Genomic DNA, 17,185 nt, shown 5'->3' on the forward strand with positions numbered 1-17,185 from the left:
GAATTAAGCAATCAGGTATAGCGAGACAACACTCAGAATATCAGGTAACTGGTGGGGTGTTACAGTTCCTAGGTAAACTTTGTTGAAGAGATAAGTCTTCAGTGATTTACGAAAGCTGATTAGGTCGTAAATTGTTTTCAGGTTAAGTGGCAATGCATTCCACAGCTTCGTGCTCATGTAGGAAAAGCTGGACGCATGTGTAAATCTATATTTTAGTCCTTTACTTGTCTCAAGCTTGCTTGAATTCAGATAGTCTTCATAATGCATGCGTGTGTTGTTGTTTAAATTGTGCTCTTTGGTTTGTTTGTTTTTTTTGTTTTGGGGGGGGGGGGGAGGGTTAATTTTTATTTTTGCATGGATTAGTTCTTCATTACATGGTGACTCTCATCTATCTGTCTCCTAGGAATTCGAACCCTGATTCTAGGGAGTTTTTATTGCTCCATTATCCTAATCTCAAAAGGATTAAACATAAGAATTATTTTGTCAGTGCTTTTGCATATCAGGCTGCTACTTACTGGAATAGTCTTCCATGAAACATCAGAAGTCAGGCTATTATGCCACGTTTCGGAAGTTGTTGAAATCTTTATTATTTAGAAATTATTTGACTTAATGACTGTTAATGGATTATTTTTGGACTCTTAGTCCTGGATCAGTTATGAAATTTTTTTCTTCAAATGTTTTTTTTTATATATTATGAATTTTTTTTTTTTGCTGTAATATTCCTGGGAATGCCCAGTCTTCTTGACATGTAAGCCACACTGAACTCAGGAGGCAAGTATTGGGTATAAGTGTCCTGTAATGTAATTTAATCTTCACCATCTCCACTTGGAGGCCATTCCACAGAAGTTTATACTGCAAGCTTTGCAAATCTCCTTAACGAAAGCCAACCAAAAAGGCTGCTGACAATGACAATGGCTCCAACATGAACCTAGATGTACCTTTCCATATCATGTTCACCTGAGTATAATCTCCAGTCTTTTGCTTCTCCCTGGACAGATCATTTCTTGATACTTTCCACCATGACAAGTTCTCATTCCCATCTTGTAACACAGCTCGCCCTTCTATCACCAGTCAATTTCTCTTTTGAGATCCCAAAACATCTATCCCTCTCTTTAGACTCATGTCAAGATACTTTTTTGACTCTCCCCCTTGAAGAAGTTTCCCTCTGCTGGAATACCTCTTTGCAATCTTATTTTACTTTGCCCTGGGATGATTCCCCTGATTCCAACATAGGTTGTCCTCATGCTTCATCTTTAAAATGCAAGAATCCTTGGTTCCTCTGCGGGTTAACGTTAACGTTGTCAAGTACTTAAGGCAGAGCATGTTTGGCATAAGAACCGCTCTGTTGAATCATGTCAGGCATGTAACACACTCTCTAGTTCTTATAATAAAGAGAATAAGACAGCAAAATGGTCATATTATGCTAAATGCATCAATCCTATATAATAATTCTCACCTCCAACGTTCTAATCTTGCTGCCTGTTTCCATGGCTCTTTCGGAGTTGCTGAGCTAGGCTCTGTAGTCAGGCTGACGTCACTGTTGCAATTATGCTGTGAACTTCAGAACTCGCGAAAAAAGAAAAAAAAAATCCATGCCTCACAGCTGATCCATGTCCAGCGACCCTCCTCTCTCCCCTGCAGCCACCCATGTCCAGCGACCCTCCTCTCCCCTGCCCCCCCTGTAGCCACCCATGTCGTGACCCTCCTCTCCCTCTGCCCCCCTGCAGCCACCCATGTCCAACGACCCTGCTCTCTCACCTGCCTCCCTCCAGCCACCCAGGTTGTGTCGCAAATTCTTCGGGGCACGCAGGAAAGATCCCCGGTCCTGCATGCCCACTGCTGGCGCTGACCCTCCCCCACTGCCGGATCACTGTTCAAAATGGCCGCCAACACTTACAACGGCAGCCTCCAAGACTACAGCAGAAGTCTCGCGAGTCTGCCATTGGAAGTCTATGTGCTCCAAATATTCATTAAAAATTACTCTCTTAGCTGCCTCTTGTTTATACCCTTTCAGAGGAGACCTGGCCTTGATAACAGAATATCAATGACCTGTAAACAGGTTATTTCATCACCTATTCCCCTCTCTCCCCCCCCCCCCCCCCCCCCCCCCCCCACACACACACTGATTTTGATTCTTCCAATACGCTCCAGCTTCCATCTGGTTCTAGACACCTTATCATACTGTTAACTGCCTTGAAAGTATAACTTCAAGATGTCTCTCCTGGTCAGTGCATATCAGTTTCTTATGACTTCCCACGAACACTATGTATATCACACATTTCTGCACCCTAAATATGTAACTCTGTATTGTCAATGCACTAATCTTGACTAATAGGCAATGGACAACTACCCAGTCTCTTATTTTGTTTACTCCCGAAAGGGTGCCCACTCTATTGTAGATTTTAGTATCATCCATAAAAAGTCAACTTGGTTTAATACCCCCCCCCCCCCCCCCACACACACACAATATCTCACGAAGACTGACAAAATTGATCCCAGGAGATTTCTGAGGCACTGCAAATCTTTTACAGGGGCAGAAAGAACTTCAAATCTTTTAGCTGCCAAAAACATAGACAAATGAGATGGTTTAAAAAAAAAAACTATTTTACAGATTGAAAATTAACAACACATTTATGAAAAAAAAATACTGCCCCTAACTGCAAAACACTGGCGCAAAGTAACAGGAACTATTTCTGCCTCTTCTATGTTTATCTTCCTACATTAGGAAGCATATGAATGTTAAGTCATAAATAACTTTCCTTGATTCTTTAAGGACACTGAGTAGCCATTCCATACCTGAAAATAGTGCAAACATTACCATCAAAGCTGCAGAAAATCATTGCTCAGAGTCAGAAGTTTCCAGTACATTTTTAACATCCAGTCCATCAACCTCCATATCAACTATTCCATGATTTTGATCTTTATGATGTAATTCTCCTCTCTTAGCAGGCAAATAATAAACATAAGCAAGAAGTAGGAAACTATATTCTGGACCATTCAAAATGTTTCTTAAACATTTTCTTCACTGAAATCACTGGAATTTTAGGAAAATTTAATACATGAAGGTTGCAACTTTGAACACTTCGCTAAAGACTAATTCTTAGAACAACTGTAAGATCTTTAACCAAAATTGCCTGCAATTGCTTAACAAAAGCTACCAACACTTCCATTATAAATTTTAGTAGAGATCTGAGTCAAATCAAAACTATGCAGAATCATTTTATCATCCAACTTCTTTTCTTTCTGAGCAAGCTCATTAACACAAGGAAACAAAACTGTTGTTAATTCAAAGACCGCTTCCCAAATTCTCTCCAAGTTTATAACAGGTTGTGACAGAAGTAAATTAGGAACAGCCAAACCTGGAACTTCATTGGGACTCTGCAACCCCTGTGATCCATCAATCATCTCCGGTCGGGTTCAACATACCAGTACTGTGATGACACAGAGTCAAACCAGCATTTTCAATAGCTATGGCACAGTTCATCTGGACTGTCCTTACACCTCCCAGAAAGCCAGAGCCCAAAACTGAGCTCCCTCTGAGTGCCTTAGTGTTTTCTCGAGTTGATGCCGCCATGGGGGAACTCCAAGCCTGCAGCTGTGGAGAATTGCCTCTGGTCTGGACTTCCTGAAAAGATGTGCCGCTCACTTCTTCCAACGGCTGCATCAATGCTAGGAATCCTTCAGACCATTCCTCTTGGACTGTATGCTGCACCAGTTCAAAAGGGGCATGGCTTTGGCGGTTTGTGGTCATTCCCAAATTTACACGCTTTGTTACAGAATATGGCCCAGTCCACGTAAATATACGTGCAGGGATTTACATGTTTTCATTGGTGTAAATGGATGCACATAGTTTTAGGAGCTGGAATATCAACTAAGCATATTCTATATACCACGCCTAAATCTTATAGAATACGCTTAGGCAAAAATGATTTCCATGCAAATTTTCCAGGCGCCATATATAGAATCTCCACCTTTATGGCTTAAAACTACATTGGCTCGAAAGTTGGCTTTATAAGTTGAAATAGCACTACATGCTTGGCACTGAGGACGACTCTCATAAAGAACACAGACAATAAATGCAGTCTTAGCTAGAGTTAATTAAAGGTAATCTAATACTTGTATTTGTCTGTGGTCTGGTGTCAGATGAAGATTGTTGTTGAGAGATGGCGACTGGATGGGAGTGGGAGGGAGGGAAGGGGAATAATTGAGAATGCAAAGGATGCTAAGTGGAAATTTCATCGGACATATCACAAAATAGAGATGTATTGATGGGAGCTTTAAGAACATATCCATATTGTTTTAAATTGTCCCCTAGAACCCACAATATGCTCACTAATTGTTCAGCTTCTGGGCGACTGGTAAGGTGGGATGGGAGCTGGGAGATTGAAGATAGGAATGAGTTGAGTGCACGTGTTCTCGTATAGTTATGATTGTTGATATGTTTTGGTTGACTGAATTGTTCAAAACACATTGTTTCGAATGGAAAAGGGGGAGGGTGGGGGGGGAAGGAGGAGGGGGGAAAAGTTTGATGAATATAAGTAATAAGATGTTTACTTGGATACGAATTCATGCTTAAAGTCATGTACATTCGAAACCTGCAATGTGTGTTTTCTTTGATCAGGTCATCAATCAAGGAAAAAGGGGGGGGGGGGGGGGGAAAGGTTGCAACAAATAGTTGGAAGGGGGGGGGGTTTAATGCATAAATTTGATGACCATTACTATGGATGTATACCGGTGATGTTTCTGTTACAGCTGTTCTTTATGTGCTATAGTGAAGTTGTATTTTTGGATTTTGTCATCAATAAAAACTGTTGAAATCTAAAGGTAATCTAATACTGAAGAATACTGACCCTAGCTCATAACATTCAAAACTACTGTGATATATTATTGTTTGGAGAAAAGCCCTCAGAAACCACATCGTCCTTGGTTTTAAACGCTGTCACAGAATGTATGCATGTGAAAAGTGCTTCATTTCTATCACTGGGCTAGAAAAACTCCAAAATCTTTTTTCAAAATTTTGTGATGCTTATCTAAATTTAAACAAAAATAGAACTGTTATTAACATTAATTCTCCACTTCTCTCAGCGCTTGAAATAAGTTCTCATTCAATCATATTCTCAGGCTTGTTCAAAGCATGGGAAAAGTATCGCAAATATATAAGACAGCATTTAGCTTGTGTCTCAAAATCAGCACTGGCAGTCTCTCGTTCAACGGGGCCACCGTTTCACCCCACGAGGCTTCTTCAGGAACGAATGCTGAATAATAAAGCGATAACTGAGTTTTCTGAAGTTTCAAAATGGCCCTGTTGAACGAGAGATTGCCATCCATTATCCTCTCCGTAAAAAAACTATTTCCTTACTCTATCCTCTTTTACCTTCATTCTATGTCCCCTTGGTTCCAGAGCTTCCTTTCAATTGAGATACCATCTCCTTTAAATCAAGACTCCATCATATCTCCCTTCTCCCACAGTATACATACTGAAATACTTAAGTCTGTCTCCAAATGTTTTATGATGGAAACCACCAACCAACCATTTTAGAAGTAGTTACACTCTAGAACAATTCCATCCTGCTTGTATCATTTTGAATGCGTGGTCTGCAGAATTGTAAAGAGCACTCTAAGAATTCTGACTATTGCCTTAGTCAAAGGCACTGTCATCTCCTTTTTCCTGCTGACCATTCCTCTCCCTCTCCAACCAAGCCATCATTTTTAATTTATTTATTTTTGCCCATCTGGCCTCCTCCAAGATCATCAGATACTATCACCTCCAAGTCCCACTCCTTTTTTGTGTACATAAGTACTTCTTTACCCCTTATACTTTACTGATCTCTTTGGTTTTTGAAGCCCAGACACATAATCCTGCATTGCTTAACATTAAACATTAGTCGTCAAATTATAGTCCACTAATTTTTGCGAGATCCTTCTCCATGTTATTCATATCTTCCAGGGTGACTTTCCTATCGTAGTTTTTGGTATTATCCCCAAAGTGGCAAACTTTACCCAACAATTTTCCTAAAATATTGCTCACAAAAATGTTGAAAAAAAAAATACAAACTAGACCAAAGTTTGATGAGAACATAAGCATTGCCATACTGGGACAGACCAAAGGTCCATCAAGCCCAGTATTCTTTTTCCAACAGTGGCTAATCCAGGTCTCCAGTACCTGGCAAAATCCCAAAAAAGTAAAAACAGCTTATATGCTGCTTATCCCAGGAATAAGCAGTGGATTTTAATAATGGTTTATGAACTTTTCTTGCAGGAACATGTCCAAACCTTTTTTAAACCCTGCTGCTTTTACCACAATCTCTGGCAACGAATTCCAGAATTTAATTTCACACTGAGTAAAGAAATATTTTCTCCAATTTCCTTTAAATTTATTACTTAGTAGCTTCATCATATGTCCCCTAGTCCTCATACTTTTGGAAGGAATGAACAAGTGATTCACATCTAAGCCATCTCTTCTCCAAGCTGATGAGCCCCAGCCTCTTTAGCCTTTCCTCATAAGGAAGTCTCCCACCCCCTTTATCATTTTTGGCACCCTTCTCTGTAGCTTTTCTAATTCCGCTATATCTTTCTTGAAATGTGGAAAGCTGTACACAGTATTTGAGGAGTGGTTGCACCATGGAGTAATACAAGGACATAATAATATTCTTACTTTTTATTCTTAACATTTGCTTTCTTAGCCACTACTGCACACTGAGCAGAGGGTTTCAACATATCAGTGACAATACCTAAACCCTTTTCTTGGGTGAAGACTAGTCCAAATGTTAGTTCTATCTCACTTGGATTACTGCAACGTTCTATTTCTTGGGATTAAGTGTCAATATCAGAAAAAAATTGCAAATCATACAGAACACTGCTGCTAGATATATACAGATTGAATAGACATACTAGTGTTTATACTCATCTAAACAAACTGCACTGGCTTACCATAGCAGAAAGACTCAGGTTCAAAGCTGCTTGTTTAGTTTTTCAAATCCCACAGGGCTTCACCGCTGAACTGCTAATACTGCTTCGCTACCCTGCTTATAATCGAACGAGAAAAACGCCCACGTTCCGACCTAAATCGGGAGATGGACGTTTATCTCACAAAAACAAATAATGCGGTATAATCGAAAGCCGAACTTGGACGTTTTCAACTGCACTCCATCGCGGAAGCGTACAAAGTTGACGGGGGCGTGTCGGAGGCGTGGTGAAGGCGGGACTGGGGCATGGTTATCACCCGAACAGAGATGGGCGCCTTTCGCCAATAATGGAAAAAAAGTATGCGTTTGTAGCTAGAATTTAGGGCACTTTTCCTGGACCCTGTTTTTTCACGAATAAGGCCCCAAAAAGTGCCCTAAATGACCAGATTACCCCCAGAGGGAATCGGGGATGACCTCCCCTGACTCCCCCAGTGGTCACTAACCCCCTCCCACCACAAAAAATGATGTTTCACAACTTTTTATTTTCACCCTCAAATGTCATACCCACCTCCCTGGCAGCAGTATGCAGGTCCCTGGAGCAGTTGTTAGGGGGTGCAGTGGACTTCAGGCAGGTGGACCCAGGCCCATCTCCCCCCTACCTGTTACAACTGTGCTGCTTAATGCTTAGTCGTCCAACCCCCCCAAACCCACTGCACCCACATGTAGGTGCCCCCCTTCACCCCTTAGGGCTATAGTAATGGTGTAGACTTGTGGGCAGTGGGTTTTGAGGGGGATTTGGGGGGCTCAACACACAAGGGAAGGGTGCTATGCACCTGGGAGCTCTTTTACCTTTTTTTTTTGTTTTTGTAACAGTGCCCCCTAGGGTGCCCGGTTGGTGTCCTGGCATGTGAGGGGGACCAGTGCACTACGAATCCTGGCCCCTTCCATGAACAAATGCCTTGGATTTATTCGTTTTTGAGCTGGGCGCTTTCATTTTCCATTATCGCTGAAAAACAAAAACGCCCAGCTCACAAATTGTCGAATAAAACATGGACGTCTATTTTTTTCGAAAATACGGTTCGGTCCGCCCCTTCACGGACCCGTTCTCGGAGATAAACGCCCATGGAGATAGACGTTTTCGTTCGATTATGCCCCTCTATGTCTGTTCCAGTCTAACAAACTGAAACAACAACTGATGCTAGAATCACTGTCCCAAAAGACAATTCGAAATCAGATTTTCAGCTCTCTATTCCTCGTTTTTGGAGTCAAAATATGAAACTCCCTACCTATTCCCATCGGAACAGAATATAGCTACCTCAACTTCAGGAATAGGCTAAAAACCTTTCTCTTCCCAACGACTGCTTCATAACAATTCATCGGGACTTCTACCTCCCAGTATTACCCATTATCCTTTTCTTAATGTTTTTAGTCTCATGCATTACACCAATGATCTCTAATGTTTCTCACACCTCACACTATTTGCTTTTGTCTCATCTAAAATGTAAACTGCATTGAACCCTGGAAAGGGGATATTAGCGGTAAACAAGAATTGATTTGAATTGAATAGTGTGGAATCTTGAATCATGTAACTATATTTGGGTTCCTCTTCCCTACATGCACCACTTTGCACTTGCTTACATTAACCCCCAAATTCTACATAGTGCGACCTAAGTTGCACATGCAAATCTGGTCATATTCTGGTTTGCACAAGAAACTTAATTAGCTTAACAAGTCAATCAGAGCCGATAACTGCCACTTAACAGGTAATTATTGCCACTAATCAACTTTAATTCGAATTTACTTGGACAATTTTCTAAGCATATTCTATAAAGTGATGTGTGTACATTCTAAGATGCAGATCTCAAAAGGGGCATGGCCATGGGTGGGTTGTGGGCTTTCCTTGCAATTATGCACAGTGTTATAAAATATGCCTGTTCTGCACGTATCTTTGGTGTCGGCATTTACATCAGATTTTAGCTGGTGTAAATGGCCATAACTAAATATAGTCGCAGGAAGCACTGGGTGTATTCTATAAACTACAACTAAATTTAGGTGTATTCTATAAACTGTGCCTCTGTGTATTTTTTGTGCTGATTTTTTAAGCGTAATAAATAGAATCTAGCCCTAAATGTCTTCTTCCAAAATTGAAAAAAAAAATAAAAATAAAAATCAAACAACAGAAAGGAAACTAAAGAAAGAATTTTTAAAAAAACCCAATCTGTGTGCAGTAAAGACCACAGAAAAATGAGACAGCATAAATATCTCCTTTCACTTTTGCCCACTGCTTTTCCACTTCACCCAGGTGTTCCCATCCAGCTAATGACTCCTTGAAATATCCCTTCATCTTGACAACATTATAAGTACATAAGTAATGCCACAATAGGAAAAGACCAAGGGTCCATCGAGCCCAGCATCCTGTCCACGACAGCGGCCAATCCAGGCCAAGGGCACCTGGCAAGCTTCCCAAACGTACAAACATTCTATAGATGTTATTCCTGGAATTGTGGATTTTTCCCAAGTCCATTTAGTAGTGGTTTATGGACTTGTCCTTTAGGAAACCGTCTAACCCCTTTTAGTTTTCCTAAAGTCTAGGTAGGGCTCTCATTATTTTAATGAACCTTCTCTCTACAAATGTCCAAATACTACCATCTGGTGTTGAATGGATGACAGATGATTACACTTGGATATCAAAAATACACTCATTTGGAAGTACAAGGTCAACTATGACCTTCTCCCCTGGTGGATTCCATTATCAGCACCTGAAAGTCTTCCTTGCTAATATTTTTTGTATCGCCTTCTCTAAAAACTTGTCCAGATCTCTTTTGTACTATGCCATGCTAGTTCCCTTGATTGCATTAAAAAAAATACTTTCTACAATTTACTTTCAATGTGCCAGTTATTATTTTCCAGGACTATCCTCCTATGAACTTCAATAATAACTCCCATCCAGTTATGTTTTCCAGGCTGAAGAGCCCTAATTTGTTTACCCTTTTTCCCCCATGTGATCCATCCCTTTTATCATGTTTGTTGCCTCTCTCTGAACTTTTTTAAGCTCTGCTATATCGTTTTCAGATGGGATGATCAGAACTGCACATAGTATTCAAGGTTCAGCCACAAGATAGACCTATACAGATATGTAATATTCTCAATTCCTTTTGGAGTGATCCCTAATATTCTGTTATTACAATTTGTTTAGTAGCAACCACAGCACACTGGGCTAAAGATCTGTGTAAGTTACCCACAATGACTCAAAGATCTTTTTCTTGTTTTGTGACTCCTAATTTGGAACCCACCATTTTGTACCCATATTTGAAGTTGTCTTTCCCTTAACCTGTCCACATTAAAAGGCATCTATCATTTAGATACCTTATCGCCTAATCTAACAAGTTACTTCATTTTGACACGCTCCTATGCTCTTTTATTGATTTTATGTTTGAAATCCAACTGTGAAAGTAGAGCTATCCTAGAATCATATATAAAGTTACAATGAAATGTCTTATGGCCCCTTCCAGAACACCAGATGGAAAACTTCTTTCACTTTAAAGCATAGGATTTCCTAGTGGACAGTTTCCTTGGTGGAACAAGAATACTGAATTTGGTAGACCTAAGGAAATCAGTATGAGTTGCTATATTTCTAGGCTGTTAAGAATCAAAGGCTTGGGGCTGAAGTACAAGAGCAATATGTGTTCATGAGAATGAATTCAGTTTGTTTACAATTTACATACACCTAATAATTAAAGATGTGCATAAAATGCATATATATCTACAAACAAATACAGTCTGCACGCTTATAATATATTTGTTTTATCAATTTAAATCAGAAATATCAACTCAAAGAAACTAGACATTCAATCATGCACAAAACAAAAGAGGTCATGAGAAGACATAGTACCACAGAGTATTGCTGGGTAGGTGAGACTGGCAGGAGCAGGGATGGGTAAGAAACTGCAGAGTACTGAACAGGATGCGAAGAAGACTGCAGAGGCCGAACAGGCTGAAGAAGTAACAGTTTGACAAACATGGTTAATACTCAAAAGAAAGTGCAGATAGGAAGCAGATAAATTAAAATTTTCAGGACATGATTCACATAAATCTGAGTAGTAAAGTTAATGAAAACTTATACTGAACTACAGTGGAAACACAAATTATTCTAGGTCTCAACAACAGAGGTGGCAGTTAAAGATTTGTTACAACAGCTTTTAATTATTTTACAAATATTTGTGTTTCAAGTTTTGAAAAGCTTCTTTTCATGAGTCTCATTGTTATGAGTGTAACAACTGGGATGCAGTTCCACTGATCTTTATGGAAACCAATGAAGCTATTGCACATATACATGTGGAAAAACAATAAAACATAAAACTTCAGAAACTTGGAAAAACAGACTCCATGAAAGATTTTAAAAACAGTGGCAGTACTTAAGTGTCTAATACATTAAAACAAATAGATGTTCAATAAAGTGTCTAAAACATTAAGAAAAATAAGAAAGGGAACAAGGAGAACACTACTGAGGGAAGAGACATGAAAGCTGATATTCTGAAGAACAATGTAGCTAAAAAACTAATAATTTAAATACTTTTAAATACAACTACACAGTAATGACCTGAAATATGATATGAGAGAATATATTTCAGAAAAAAAATTATTATTCATTATTTTTCTGTGGTAAACTACTGAAAATAGTTATACTCAGAAAAATAACCCTGCTGGCAAACTTTTGCTTTATTCAGTCATTTTTCTTTATGTTACAATTGAGCTTATTTTCGAAAGAGATTGCCGGCCATCTTCAGACACAAATCGGGAGATGGCCGGCGATCTCCTGATCCCAGCCAAATCGGTATAATCAAAAGACGATTTTGGCCGGCCCCAACTGCTTTTCGTCGCAGAGCCGGCCAACCTTCAAGGGAAGGTACAGAAGGCGGGACGGGGCGTGGTTACAAGATAGCCGGCTTCACCCCATAATGGAAAAAAGATGGCCAGCTCAGACAAGCATTTCGCCAGCTGCACTTGGTCCATTTATTTTTAGGTCCAAGTCACAAAAAAGTGCCCCAATTGGCCACATGATCACTGAAGGGAATTGGGGATCACCTCCCCTTACTCCCCCAGTGGTCACCAACCCCCTTCAACCCAAAAAATCTTTTAAAAAAAAAAGATTTTTGCCAGCCTGTATGCCAGCCTGAAATGTCATACCCAGCTCCCTGACAGCAGTATGCAGGTCCCTGTAGTATTTAGTGGGTGCAGTGCACTTCAGGCAGGTGGACCCAGGCCCATCCCCTCCTACCTGTTCCACTTGTGGTGGTTAATGTTGAGGCCTCCATAAACCCCCAAAACCCACTGTACCCACATGTAGGTGCTCCCCTTCACCACTTAGGGCTATGATAATAGAGTTGTGGGGAGTGGGTTTTGGGGGGCTCAGTACCCAAGGTAAGGGAGCTATGCACCTGGGAGCTACTTTTATTTTTTAATTTCTAGAAGTGCCCCCTAGGGTGCCCGGTTGGTGTCCTGGCATGCGAGGGGGGTCAGTGCACTACAAATGTTGGCTCCTCCCACGACCAAATGCCTTGCATTTTGCTGGGTTTGAGATGGCCGGGCCCGGTTTCCATTATGGCTGAAAAACGAAGCCGGCCATCTCCTCTACACCAGGCGATCAATTTAGCTGGCTTGGCTCTGCCCCCTTGCAGAGCCGGCGCCGAAGATAACTCATTCCGTCTGTGGCGCTAATGGACGCTTTCAGAGCTGCTCTCTCATGGATTGTGCCTGTGGCATTTTGCTGCTGCTTTGCGGCATTTTTAACAAATATTATTTATAGCAAATTTTTAAATACATATTGCAGCTTTATTTTTGTGAGTGCTAAACAAGACCAGTGTTCCACATTTTTGCCCTTTTAGTTTTCCTTAGTTTTTTCGGCACTTCAAGTTTCCTTTTTCCGCAGCTCATTTTTCTCTTAGGCCTGAGCACTCCAGTCAGGATAGTATTTGCTTTTTCATTTTTTCCATCACTGAGCCATTTGATTTCACTTTGCCACTTTCCAAGTGGTTTTAAGCAGTTCACCAGATGTGGCAAGACAATATTGAGGACTGATCTTCATAATTGGTGCTTGCCATGCCTGGGGGCCTAATCATGAAGCTCTCTTGTCACCTCTGTTGCCAGATGTCCAAGAGGACCCTTGAGAGCCAAGAAGAGTGCAAAACTATTTTTGGCATCAAGAAGTCTAGCCTCGTCGCATTGGAGACATGGTCCCAGGGATCTGCATCGGACACTGGGGATATGTTGTCATCGAAGTTTCCACCTGCCTTGATGTTGAGTTTTGGCAGTGCCCACTGGAGTTGAGTATCCTTGGATCAGATCCCAAAGACGCGTAAGGATTCAATATCATCCTCGTCTGCACCAAGAGCTTCCAATAAAGTTCACTGCGCAGAGGCCAAGAAGTACTGACATCAGTCCCCCTTGAAGCACGATGCCAGGAGCATTGGAGCATCAATGTTGCTGATACACAAGAAGTGTTTGCGGCATGAGGGCTGGTGCACCAGCCTCCACCAGGCCAGAACCAGTCACCCAATTTGGCCCGATAACTTTCTGTGGACTTGACCATGCTGACTGAGCCTGCGCCTTTGCTGGTGCCTGTCGTTAAGGTACAGATCTGGGTCCATGGTCCAGGAGGAGCTGATGCTATGCCATGGCTTCAACGGCGTTGATGTTGGACCAGATGTTGGTCTAGCCAACCTTGAAGGCCCATGCTTTCACTTGTCCGTGCACCAACTTCAATAATTAAAAGGGTGTCAAGGCTGGTGCCAGCTGAGATGGATTAGTATCTAGTCCCTCAAGGGAGGGAGCTTCCTCAAAGTCCAGGTCCTGAACTGTGCCAAGGTGCTCTCACTCTGTACTTACCCATCACATCAGTAGTTTGAGGCCCTGAGTCTGAGTCAGACCACTCCCGGGCATCTGAGAGAGAGAGATGGGGATCCCTGGAACTTCTATCAGATCCTCCTCCACCACATGAGAAGAGGAAGTCTCCTGCAAAGCTCTCCTTTGCCAGTTTTGTAAGGGAGATGGCAAATATCCTCTCATTTAAGATGGAAGTTGAGAATGAGCTTAGGGCTGAAATGTTGGGCATCCTCAACTTTGAGGCTTCTCTCTGAGGCAGTAACAGTGCTCATTCACAACATCCTCAAGACTGTTCAGATGAGATTGTGAGAGCCCCCCTCCCCCATGTCTGTACAGTCCATAAACAGAAAGGCCACTTTTTAGAGTCCAAAAGGCTCTCGAATCCGAGAAGCTCCAGCTGCCACACCACTCTATTGTCGTTGAATCCGCTCTCAAAAGAGCTTAGAGTATCAAGTTTCACTCTTTGGCACCCCCAGGGAGGGATGTTAGGACCTTGGATTCTTTTGGAATGAAGGTATATCAGAATGCTATGCAGTCCTCCAGCATACATTCCTATCAGCTCTTCATGTGCATGTACTTGAAGTCCTTGGTGAACAATGCGATGGAATTTGTTGACACTAGAGTAGAGTGTCATGGACTTGATATACTGCTTTTCTGTGGTATAACCAAAGTGGTTTACCTATTCTATGCAGGTATTTTCTGTGTCCCTACTGGGCTCAGTCTATTTTGTACACCTACTGTCATGTGTCCAGCATCACCCCCTTTCTCTCTTCTCTGCCATTGCTTTTCTGTTCCTCTGCATCACCACCACCCAACATCGCTTCTGTATCTTCCTCCCCCCAACCATACAGCATCGCTCCTGTCTCTTCCTCCCTCCAACCATCCAGCATCACCTCTCTCTCTTCCCCCCAGCCATCCAGCATCGCTCCTTTCTCTCTTCCCCCCAGCCATCCAGCATCACTCATGTCTCTCTGTCTTCCCCCCAGCCATCCAGCATCGCTCATGTCTCTCTCTCTTCCCCCCAGCCATCCAGCATCACTCTTGTCTCTCTCTCTTCCCCCCAGACATCCAGCATCACTCATGTCTCTCTCTCTTCCCCCCCCCAGCCATCCAGCATCGCTCATGTCTCTCTCTCTCTTCTCCCCCAGCCATCCAGCATCACTCATCTCTCTCTCTTCCCCCCAGACATCCAGCATCACTCATGTCTCTCTTCCCCCCCCAGCCATCCAGCATCGCTCATATCTCTCTCTCTCTTCCCCCCAGACATCCAGCATCGCTTATGTCTCTCTCTCTTCCCCCCAATCAGCATCGCTCATGTCTCTCTCTCTTCCCCCCCCCAGCCATCCAGCATCACTCGTCTCTCTCTCCCCCCCTCAGCCATCCAGCATCACTCATGTCTCTCTCTCTTCCCCCCCCAGCCATTCAACATTGCTCATGTCTCTCTCCCCCCCCAGCCATCCAGCATTGCTCGTCTCTCTCGCCTTCTCTCTTTCTCTTCCCCTCAGCCATACAGCATCATGCCTGTCTCTTCTCCCTCCAGGCATCCAACATTGCTCCTGTCTCTTCCCCTCCAAGTCATCCAGTATCACTCCTGTTGCTGCCCCCCACCCAGTCACCCATTATCACTCCTGTCTCTCCCCCCCATCCAATATTGCTCCTGTCTCTCCCCCCAGCCATCCAATATTGCTCCTGTCTCTCCCCCCCAGCCATCCAGTATAACTCCTGTCTCTTTATCCCCCTCTCCCAGCATTGCTCCTGTTTCTTCCCCCCCCCACCCCCCAGCCATCCAATATCACTTCTTTCTCTTTCCTCCCCCTAGCCATCCAGCATCACTCTTTTCTCTCATGGTTGGTAGGCTACAGAATAAGCCCTCAGATGCACCAGTAGGGTTTTTCTTAATATATAGATCCCCGGCACCTGGAGCACTGTACAGTCAGAATTGTGTCAAACCATTGCTAAAGCATCTGTTGAGTTTTCAACTTAGGTTATTTTGGGTGATCTTAATTTACACCTAGAAGACCACATTGAACACAACACAAGAGATTTTTTTTTTAACTTCTTAGAATCGTTACAAGCAGAATTGTTTTCTATGGAACCCACTTGTGACAAAGGCCATGCATTGATCTTATTATTTATACTGTAAAGTCAGCCCTGAATCCACTGATCACTGACTGTCATTGGTTAAAAATTCCTAGTTCAGATTATGTCCAAATTTAGTTTAAATGTGTTTGCTCATAATGAAAACTGGAAGACCAATTCTAATTTAGCTTTGATCCAACCAAAAATTGATCAGAAAGCATTCTGGGAATTAATGCAATTGAAATTAGAGACAACGCCAAGCTCACCTCAAACTTTGGGTAGCTGGAATAATTCCGTTTCTATTTCTTTGGATGACTTAGCCCCACTAACATCAAAAATATTATACAATCCTAAAACCTCTCCTTGGTTTGACTAGTACTTGCTTTTTTCTAAAACAGGAATGTTGCCATTTAGAAAGGCGATGGTGGAAATCAGGAGATAGAGTTGAAAAGGTATGGAAAATAAAAATTAGTCATCAAAAAAGAGAAATGAATGAAAGATGAAAGAAATATTACTCACAATTGATAGGAAAAAGAATTTAAACCATCAGCAACTTTTTAAAGTTTATAGGAAATTCACTTTTTGTAAGGGATCAACTGAGGGGATTGAACAGCAGATGTGAAGGTATGCACAACATTTTTTGAATATAAGGTTAATACAATTCAATCTTGACCCCTGCCCGAGTAGCTTTATAAACTCAGCTCCTGACAGTATCTACATTTGGATTACTTTTTTTTTTGTTTGTTTGTAAACTTGTTACTGTCAGAAGGCAGAAGGCTTTTTCTGCCATGAGAAAGATTATTTTAACTCCTATCCCCAAAATCATGAGTGCAGACCTATTAGAACCTAGCAATTTTAGGCCCACAGCTAATATACCATTGATCATTAAACTGGTTGATGCTATTGTGAGTAAGCAATTATCTGTCTTTCTGGATTAATTTCAAATATTGCATCAGTCCCAGTTTGGGTTCAGTAATGCGCACAATATAGAAATGTTGTTACTGGCAATGGTCTCAAGAATTAGAATCTTTAGACATAGGCCGGCAAACTAAATTATTACAATTTGACATCTCTGCCACCTTTGATACAGTAAATCATGATATTTTACTATACAAACTGAGTTCAGTTGATTAACTGGTTCAGTATTAGACTGGTTTAGAAAATTTCTGATAAAAAGATCTTATAGTGAAGAAGTCTGGCTGATTATCACGTTCCTGGAGGCCCCCCTGTGGGATTCCTCAGGGTTCCCCATTGTCTCCTTTGCTTTACAGCTTCTTTATGAGCTTTTTGGGATCTCTATGCCTAGAACAGGATACTAC

The 17,185-nt window shown here is 41.8% G+C and overlaps 1 protein-coding gene across 5 annotated transcripts in view; it reads right to left on the reverse strand.

Moving 5' to 3' along the window:
- The window catches only part of R3HDM1 (R3H domain containing 1), a 336,575-nt gene that overhangs the window by 125,768 nt on the left and 193,622 nt on the right, over positions 1-17,185 (reverse strand). For 2 of the 5 annotated variants that reach the window (XM_030210708.1, XM_030210707.1), the window contains exon 17: positions 10,798-10,899. The exons of the other annotated variants lie outside the window; for them this stretch is intronic. In XM_030210708.1, coding sequence (XP_030066568.1) covers positions 10,798-10,899 — 102 coding nt within the window. The remainder of the gene's footprint in view (positions 1-10,797; positions 10,900-17,185) is intronic. 5 annotated transcript variants of the gene reach the window in all.

The sequence above is a fragment of the Microcaecilia unicolor genome, chromosome 7 (genome assembly GCF_901765095.1).
Source record: "Microcaecilia unicolor chromosome 7, aMicUni1.1, whole genome shotgun sequence".
Taxonomy (NCBI): Eukaryota; Metazoa; Chordata; class Amphibia; order Gymnophiona; family Siphonopidae; genus Microcaecilia; species Microcaecilia unicolor.